At 33.8% G+C, this 10,381-nt stretch overlaps 2 protein-coding genes across 2 annotated transcripts; both read left to right on the plus strand.

The window, feature by feature from the left end:
- Positions 1 to 1,300: 1,300 nt before the first annotated feature.
- Positions 1,301 to 1,960, plus strand: LOC136068202 (F-box protein At3g07870-like). The gene has a single exon (XM_065775043.1). The coding sequence runs from the start codon at positions 1,301 to 1,303 to the stop codon at positions 1,958 to 1,960; it is 660 nt and encodes a 219-aa protein (XP_065631115.1).
- Positions 1,961 to 6,853: 4,893 nt separating this feature from the next.
- LOC112038932 (F-box protein At3g07870) lies at positions 6,854 to 7,513 on the plus strand. Its single transcript, XM_024071767.2, has one exon. It carries the CDS (start codon positions 6,854 to 6,856, stop codon positions 7,511 to 7,513), a length of 660 nt encoding a protein of 219 aa, XP_023927535.2.
- The last annotated feature ends 2,868 nt before the right edge of the window (positions 7,514 to 10,381 follow it).

Raw genomic sequence — 10,381 nt, forward strand, 5'->3', positions numbered from 1 at the left:
TTAGTCATGCATCTAAATTCATGTATGATGGATTTGGGTCATGATGATCCTGTCAAGGACCCTATCCATGGCTATGGTTGCTGTTGCTCAAGGCACGAAGCAAGGTGGCGACTGGCAACGCAATTGGGACCGGTGTGCTTAGCAACCATAAGAGACATCTAGGTTTTTACTTTTCCTTTTATTTTTTCCTTTTATAATGGGTATTAGGGATTTGTAAATGAAGACATTTTTTTGGGTTATTAGGGCCCTTGTATTCTTGTATTCTCTTTTGGGTTGTTGTGTATATAAGAATTTAATTTTTTTAAGGAGTTTTTATAGATTAATTGGTTCAAAAATTTTAGGGATCAATTATAAAATATTTAAGGTCTATTTTTTATTTCCTTTTGTGATAGAACTAAATTTTGAATTTTGAATTTTGAATTTATCCTAACCTCTAACGAAAATTTTAGAAAGTCATGGCCCCCCAACCTCTAATAGCGGATTTTTTAAAATTCACATTCAATAAAAAGATATTAAATAAGTTTGTAGTCAATATTTACAATTAAATTTATAGCCAAACTTTATCTTTACACTCGGCATGCATAACAGACTAGTTCATCTTATGCTATATCCCGCATGCATTGTTAGGGCCAAACAAGTGTTCTTTTTATCTTCACCGACTTCCCTCAGACAATCAGCCCAAATTCTTGAGGTAATAATTATTATTATTATTATAATTCAGATATCATCCAAATATATATATATATATATATGCATTCTTATCTCATATGGGAATGTTATATGTATATATACACACACACACGAGACACGTTGTAAACAAAGAAAACCAGCTCCGCAAATTCTTCATAATCCCTTTCTTCTTCTTCTTTTTCTTCTTTTCCTCTCTTTCCTTGGAGAATTCAATTCTTCACAATCCCTTTCTGCTTCTTGATCTCCCTGTAGAACATAACACAGTTCATCGAAAGCAAATACTATGGATTATTCTCAACCAGCTTTTAATCAATCCTACACCTGTTCTCTCATCCTTCTTTGCTCAAGTGATTTCCCTTCTGACCGTCATGACCAACTTTATCATTGTAATATTTGTATGAGCGAACCCTGGAATAATAAAGGCTTGAAAGGTGACCTCAAATATATCAACTTGCCCTTGGAATATAGCAAGAAGTTTACTACTGTTCTGTACTGCCGTGGGATCTTGTTCTTTTCCTATGTTGAAGTAAAGGATCAAGTCTCGGAACACAACTTTTTCGTGTACTATATTCACGCAGCAAGTTTTGACAGGTTTCCTTCACGGCCCGCCATGACTAATGAAAGCAGGTTGGCTTTTGGGTTTGGTTTCCATCCCGGAACCAATGAGTACAAGGTGGTCAGAATAGTGGAACAAGAACAGCCTACGGGTTTGGAACAACGAATTGAGGTGTTCACTCTTGGCAAACCCATGTGGATGATCAACAGAAAGAACCCGTTCTTGCTTCGGATGCAACCCTATGCAGCTTGGTTTAATGGAGCACTACACTGGTTAGGCCAAGATAAGCAAAATGGTTCAACAATTATAGTTTCATTCGATTTGGAGTCGGAAAATTTTCAACAGATTCCAACTCCAGATAATTGTAAATCTAGACTGGATAGGAAAGATTGGCGCGTTGTAGTGCTAGGAGGGTGTCTCTGTATGGTTGATTATAATGACCACAAAAGGGCTGACATATGGTCAATGAAGATTTATGGTGTAAAGGAGTCTTGGATTAAAGAATACACCGTGATGCCTTTTGAACGTTTGATAGGACCTAGTCGACCTCTATGTGTACTGCCAAATCGCAACATTTTGATCGAGTTGCAATATCTCCCAAAGAGTTTGCATGCTTATAGTGTAGATTTGATGACAATCTACAAGATAAGAATTCGTGACCTCCCCCCTCGCCATTCATGCCGAGTAGTTTCTGTTGTTGATGATAATCTTTGACAGTACATCAAATATGTGGAGGCAGGAGAGCCAAGATGTGTAGTAGTATGGGTGTAATTCTTGTAAAGAATCAAGAAGCATTTAGCTTGTTAGTTACAAGATTGGTTCGTTAGTTAGTTGGTTGTAAGATTGCAAGAAGTATTCAAGAAGTGAAGCCGATTTAGATACAACTTACAAGTTTTTAGTTGGTTGTTTTAGCCAATTACTCTTGCAAGTAACTCGTATAAAGAAGTTTCTATTTGGTTATTTTGGCCAGTCTTGCAAGTAATTTGTATTAGTGCTTTTAATCAATATCATTTCATCATTAAAGAAATTAGACACAATTTTCTCACCTCTCGGTCTCTTTCAACTTTTTTTTTTCTTTTTCTTTTTTTTTTTCCCCTCGAATTAGTTAATTTTAATTCATTTTCATTCATTTCCTTATTGGCATGATATAAGTCCTGGTGAAGCCACGTTACAATCAATAAATGCTTACAACTAAGATTTTTGAATTCATCAGTTAAAACTTTTTGAAATCCCGATAGTGAAATCATGCCTACGACTAGACGCAATAATGCATATAATGGGAACCCACTTATAAATCAACTATTTTTAATTATATAAAACCGTTTGAATTTATCACAGCCTTTTATATCTTATTATTATTCATAGTTCCATTGATGTGATTTAATCCAATTCAATCCAAGCCTATCATACAACAAGATGTCAAGAAGCAACTTTTCTAAGCTGGGTTACACCCACCTTTTCAATCATAAATACAATTTTCCTCGAACAAGTTACATAATAATAATAATTATTATTATTATTATTATTATTATTATTATTAATTAGCATCCAATGTGCTAAAATATGCTTTGTTTAGTTAACCAAAATGCTACTTTCGTTTCTTTTACACACAATTTTACAATTAATTCACCATACAATTCATCTCTTAATTTAGCATATCACACATTAAAATAACTTAAAATAATTCCTACCGTTTAACAATAATAATACTCACCAAATAAACTACAAACCCAACCCCACAATCCACCAACACTGCAAACGCACAATCCCACCACTACTACAAACTTACCACCACATTGGAACCTACAACAAACCCTCCACCATTTGAAACCCACAGCAAACCAAAACCATTGCCACAATTACTAGAACCCCCACGATCCACAACGATCATTGATGTCATCATCGGTCCACCATCATCACTGCCACAACCTTAAACGACCTAGATCCATGTGCAACGACTTGAGAGAGGGGAGAGATGGTGTAAGAGTAAGAGAAAGGAGTGTGGTTCGGGTTGGAGAGAGAGAGGTCTAAAAGGATAGAGAAAAAAAATGAATACAAAAATAAGTGTTAGCATCACTATTGCAATGCTAAAAAAAATTAGCAAATTTTTGCTCAAGTAACACACTGGACGGAGGGTTATTTGTTCTTTGGTGTGCTAAATTTGTACTTTGAGGTCTGCTAAAATAGCATCTTGAGTATTGTAGCACAATGAATGCTAATGCTCTTATAAGAATTGGCATTGTATAAAGTGTTATAGTTATATGTAATGCTACAATTTGGTTATAACTTACAACATATGAGAGAAACCCTTCATGTAGGATCATTTATTTTATCGAAACTAAAAATTATGGATGAATAAAATAATTTAAAGTAAATAATTTATTTTATTTTATTTTAAAATTTTAAAAAATAATAATAATAAAATTTTAATCGAAATTGTATTTTAAACTTAGCTGATTTTGATAATATAGATTTATATAGAATAAATTTTTTTCTAGAATAGAACCAGTTTAATAGTTGCAATGTATTTGAGGTAAGGAAGAGGATACCATACTGGGTATATCGATATGTGCACCAGTACCAAAACTCCAACATTTCGCACATGTTTAAATATTAGCTGTACCGACCGTACTTGTCACTATAATATATGATATGATATTGTTATTCAAAAAATTGTGTTGTCATTAAAACCCTCTTATCCTCTCCTATTTTAATATAGATAGATGACACTTGGCAAAAAAACAATCCAAAGGCTCAAAAAACCCAACAACCTTGTCTCTCCATATCCCTGCATCCTTGTCCCTCCATATGGTCTTTCTTTTTCCAACTTCATCGCCCGAATCTACTCTATGAACTAAGTGGATTCGGTTGTATTACTTAAGTATGCGTACGCATGACTTAAGTATACGTGTGCATGCTCAAGACTCTGTACACATCCTTAGGGTTTATGCAAGGCTTTGCTCTCCCAAAAACACCCTTCAACTAAAGAGTTCATTTGGTTAGGCCATAGATCATCCCCAAACCTATATAGTGATATCTCCATGATGTGATATGATCATTGGCTACTATAGTCTAGAAGACTAGTTTTACTAGGCCCGTTGAATGTCTAACACCTTCCCAATTTTGTAACCTAGCCTCCAAATTTGATCAAGGGTAGTAGATTAGACTTTTCCCTTGAAATCTTCTCTTTTTAGATTGTAACTAGGTATCAAGTGTTGTAGTTTGTTTTAGATTGTATCTAGGACGAAAGCAATGTAATATATATTTATTTTCAAGAGATATATCTTTCTTAATTAATTAATAAAACAATGTACTTTTCGATTTATTTTTGTTATTATTTTAATTAAATAAGTGGCAACTCCATTGTAAAACTCTTGACCTAGGAGGGAGAATAACAACAGTAGGTTCCTCTCCACTGTTTCTTGGAACACAATTAACACGACTCTACCCCATTCACGTGAGATCCTAGAGGCGTAGCCTCTCACAATCATGGATCCCGTTGCACCAGCATCTCTTGAACCTCCTATTAGTCCCAATTTTTGTTGCTCTACTCAAGTATATGCTCCTCTATCTTATCTCACTAATTATCACTGTTATTTTGCTCCTAATGATTGTTACTATTAAGTAAATTGTTCTACCTTGTATAAACCTTGCTTTCGTGATATGGACTCATTAAATGTTTTTAAAATTGATCAAATATATGTGTAAGCCCACTCACAGGGTTGTATGTGAGAATAAGTGTTGATCCCTCACTAACAGTGGTTAGATGTTGGTATCCGCTCACATGATTACATGTGAGAATGTATGATATGTGTATATGTGACACTGTGCTCTGATCAATTATTTTTATGTGTTTTCGAATGATTTTAAGATTTGATTACATATGTATTAAGTGGTTCATTATATATTTGGAAAACTATATTTGATATCATTGAGTGAATTTGTGAAATCAAAATACTCTTGCTTTTCTTGACTCTATTCTGATGTGTATTATGTATAATTGATTACTAAATGTGTGGCTTACCCCATAATTATAATTTTTAGATTAAAGTTTAGTTGGAGAGCAGAACATTTGGATCGCTTCGTAAGGAGCAAGGTAGAGCATAAGAGTTTTTAGTCGACTTCAATAATGCTTGAAGTCTTATAGGATTTTTAGTTATTTTTATTTCGCTTAAGATTTTATAGTATTTGGAAATTATTTTTAAATTGTGGATTTTAGATATTGTAAGAGGTTTATTAAGAGCATTGCTTATTTGGAGTTTATTTAAATTTGAAATAAATTATGTTTATTGAGTTATATAAAAATCAACAAGTTAGTCATGCATCTAAATTCATGTACCATGGATTTGGGTCATGACGATCCTGTCAAGGACCCTGTCCATGGCTATGGTTGTTGCTGCTCAAGGCACGAAGCAAGGTGGCGACTGGCAACGCAATTGGGACTGGTGTGCTTAGCAACCATAAGAGACATCTAGGTTTTTACTTTTCCTTTTATTTTTTCCTTTTATAATGGGTATTAGGGATTTGTAAATGAAGACATTTTTTTGGGTTATTAGGGCCCTTGTATTCTTGTATTCTCTTTTGGGTTGTTGTGTGTATAAGAATTTAATTTTTTTAAGGAGTTTTTATGGATTAATTGGTTCAAAAATTTTAGGGATCAATTATAAAATATTTAAGGTCTATTTTTTATTTCCTTTTGTGATAGAACTAAATTTTGAATTTTGAATTTATCCTAACCTCTAATGAAAATTTTAGAAAGTCATGGCCCCCAACCTCTAACAGTGGATTTGTTAAAATTCACATTCAATAAAAAGATACTAAATAAGTTTGTAGTCAATATTTACAATTAAATTTATAACCAAACTTTATCTTTACACCCGGCATGCATAACAAACTAGTTCATTTTATGCTATACCCCGCATGCATTGTTAGGGCCAAACAAGTGTTCTTTTTATCTTCACCGACTTCCCTCAGACAATCAGCCCAAATTCTTGAGGTAATAATTATTATTATTATTGTTATTATAATTCAGATATCATCCAAATATATATATATATATATGCATTCTTATCTCATATGGGAATGTTATATGTACATATACACACACACGAGACACGTTGTAAACAAAGAAAACCAGCTCCGCAAATTCTTCATAATCCCTTTCTTCTTCTTCTTTTTCTTCTTTTCCTCTCTTTCCTTGGAGAATTCAATTCTTCACAATCCCTTTCTGCTTTTTGATCTCCCTATAGAACATAACACAGTTCATCGAAAACAAATACTATGGATTATTCTCAACCAGCTTTTAATCAATCCTACACCTGTCCTCTCATCCTTCTTTGCTCAAGTGATTTCCCTTCTGACCATCATGACCAACTTTATCATTGTAATATTTGTATGAGCGAACCCTGGAATAATAAAGGCTTGAAAGGTGACCTCAAATATATCAACTTGCCCTTGGAATATAGCAAGAAGTTTACTACTGTTCTGTACTGCCGTGGGATCTTGTTCTTTTCCTATGTTGAAGTAAAGGATCAAGTCTCGGAACACAACTTTTTCGTGTACTATATTCACGCAGCAAGTTTTGACAGGTTTCCTTCACGGCCCGCCATGACTAATGAAAGCAGGTTGGCTTTTGGGTTTGGTTTCCATCCCGGAACCAATGAGTACAAGGTGGTCAGAATAGTGGAACAAGAACAGCATACGGGTTTGGAACAACGAATTGAGGTGTTCACTCTTGGCAAACCCATGTGGATGATCAACAGAAAGAACCCGTTCTTGCTTCGGATGCAACCCTATGCAGCTTGGTTTAATGGAGCACTACACTGGTTAGGCCAAGATAAGCAAAATGGTTCAACAATTATAGTTTCATTCGATTTGGAGTCGGAAAATTTTCAACAGATTCCAACTCCAGATAATTGTAAATCTAGACTGGATAGGAAAGATTGGCGCGTTGTAGTACTAGGAGGGTGTCTCTGTATGGTTGATTATAATGACCACAAAAGGGCTGACATATGGTCAATGAAGATTTATGGTGTAAAGGAGTCCTGGATTAAAGAATACACCGTGATGCCTTTTGAACGTTTGATAGGACCTAGTCGACCTCTATGTGTACTGCCAAATCGCAACATTTTGATCGAGTTGCAATATCTCCCAAAGAGTTTGCATGCTTATAGTGTAGATTTGATGACAATCTACAAGATAAGAATTCGTGACCTCCCCCCTCGCCATTCATGCCGAGTAGTTTCTGTTGTTGATGATAATCTTTGACAGTACATCAAATATGTGGAGGCAGGAGAGCCAAGATGTGTAGTAGTATGGGTGTAATTCTTGTAAAGAATCAAGAAGCATTTAGCTTGTTAGTTACAAGATTGGTTCGTTAGTTAGTTGGTTGTAAGATTGCAAGAAGTATTCAAGAAGTGAAGCCGATTTAGATACAACTTACAAGTTTTTAGTTGGTTGTTTTAGCCAATTACTCTTGCAAGTAACTCGTATAAAGAAGTTTCTATTTGGTTATTTTGGCCAGTCTTGCAAGTAATTTGTATTAGTGCTTTTAATCAATATCATTTCATCATTAAAGAAATTAGACACAATTTTCTCACCTCTCGGTCTCTTTCAACTTTTTTTTTTCTTTTTCTTTTTTTTTTTCCCCTCGAATTAGTTAATTTTAATTCATTTTCATTCATTTCCTTATTGGCATGATATAAGTCCTGGTGAAGCCACGTTACAATCAATAAATGCTTACAACTAAGATTTTTGAATTCATCAGTTAAAACTTTTTGAAATCCCGATAGTGAAATCATGCCTACGACTAAGTTCCTTTCTAATTTTGTCCGACGCAATAATGCATATCATGGGAACCCACTTATAAATCAACTATTTTTAATTATATAAAACCGTTTGAATTTATCACAGCCTTTTATATCTTATTATTATTCATAGTTCCATTGATGTGATTTAATCCAATTCAATCCAAGCCTATCATACAACAAGATGTCAAGAAGCAACTTTTCTAAGCTGGGTTACACCCACCTTTTCAATCATAAATACAATTTTCCTCGAACAAGTTACATAATAATAATAATAATTATTATTATTATTATTATTATTATTATTATTATTATTATTTCAGAATTGAAGAATATACATATGCATTAGCATCCAATGTGCTAAAATATGCTTTGTTTAGTTAACCAAAATGCTACTTTCGTTTCTTTTACACACAATTTTACAATTAATTCACCATACAATTCATCTCTTAATTTAGCATATCACACATTAAAATAACTTAAAATAATTCCTACCGTTCAACAATAATAATACTCACCAAATAAACTACAAACCCAACCCCACAATCCACCAACACTGCAAACGCACAATCCCACCACTACTACAAACTTACCACCACATTGGAACCTACAACAAACCCTCCACCATTTGAAACCCACAGCAAACCAAAACCATTGCCACAATTACTAGAACCCCCACGATCCACAACGATCATTGATGTCATCATCGGTCCACCATCATCACTGCCACAACCTTAAACGACCTAGATCCATGTGCAACGACTTGAGAGAGGGGAGAGATGGTGTAAGAGTAAGAGAAAGGAGTGTGGTTCGGGTTGGAGAGAGAGAGGTCTAAAAGGATAGAGAAAAAAAATGAATACAAAAATAAGTGTTAGCATCACTATTGCAATGCTAAAAAAAATTAGCAAATTTTTGCTCTAGTAACACACTGGACGGAGGGTTATTTGTTCTTTGGTGTGCTAAATTTGTACTTTGAGGTCTGCTAAAATAGCATCTTGAGTATTGTAGCACAATGAATGCTAATGCTCTTATAAGAATTGGCATTGTATAAAGTGTTATAGTTATATGTAATGCTACAATTTGGTTATAACTTACAACATATGAGAGAAACCCTTCATGTAGGATCATTTATTTTATCAAAACTAAAAATTATGGATGAATAAAATAATTTAAAGTAAATAATTTATTTTATTTTATTTTAAAATTTAAAAAAATAATAATAATAAAAAAATTTTAATCGAAATTGTATTTATGTTTAAATATTAGCTGTACCGACCGTACTTGTCACTATAATATATGATATGATATTGTTATTCAAAAAATTGTGTTGTCATTAAAACCCTCTTATCCTCTCCTATTTTAATATAGATAGATGACACTTGGCAAAAAAACAATCCAAAGGCTCAAAAAACCCAACAACCTTGTCTCTCCATATCCCTGCATCCTTGTCCCTCCATATGGTCTTTCTTTTTCCAACTTCATCGCCCGAAGCATCCATATCAAACCCGTTAGAGAAGAACAAGTCATTTTTTACTGACAACCCTGTTCACCAAATCACGAACCCACAACCCCCAACTCAAACCAAACTAAGCTCATCAGAAACACATATCAAATCTGATCCAATTTTTCACAAATACTGCTTGTAAAAACAAACCACCGTCCGTAAAAACAAATAACCAAAAAAAAAAAAAATGGGAGAGATCCATAATAATCCATCATAACCGAATCCCATTCAGAAATCGGCCAAAAAAAAAAACTATTTAATAAAATATCATTTAAATATTTAACTTGCTGCTGGATTGTTGGGATTTGCATAAAAGTCCAACCATATTCTTTTCTTGACAGAATGATTAAGGAACTAGCTAAATTTGCTCTTATTTATTACTTTGCTTCAAATAAAGAAGCACTAACGAAAAAGGGATTATCCACAACTGAAATTGCTTTAGGGGGCCGAAATGTTTGAGCTGAATCCCTCCACTTGGGGCTTTAGGACGAAAATTGTCACTATTTTTCTCAAGGGTTGGGAAAGTCCAACACAAAAAGAAACAAAATAACTGATGCTAAATAAATTTTTTTTTTTTTTTAAAACAAAATAGAATTTCTACCCTATCTTAATTTAAGTGTATATGTGTGTGAAGCTCTCTTCTGAAGACTTGAACCCTGACCCTTCCCCCCAAGCATTGATTTGGTCATCATTACTATACTTCAAATGTTTTCAAAAAGTTAAATTCACACGTTTTAGAGCATTCACAATAAGTTAAAAATCATAGCTTTTAATAACTTAAAAAGCAACTTTATCTATTTTAACAACCCACTTTACAATTCACCC

Source organism: Quercus suber, unplaced genomic scaffold, assembly GCF_002906115.3.
Source record: "Quercus suber isolate HL8 unplaced genomic scaffold, Cork oak 2.0 scaffold_104, whole genome shotgun sequence".
Lineage (NCBI taxonomy): Eukaryota > Viridiplantae > Streptophyta > Magnoliopsida > Fagales > Fagaceae > Quercus > Quercus suber.

Coding starts and splice junctions, on each gene's coding strand:
- LOC112038932 (XM_024071767.2), top strand. CDS start 6,854: ATGACTAATGAAAGCAGGTTGGCTTTTGGGTTTGGTTTCCATCCCGGA.
- LOC136068202 (XM_065775043.1), top strand. CDS start 1,301: ATGACTAATGAAAGCAGGTTGGCTTTTGGGTTTGGTTTCCATCCCGGA.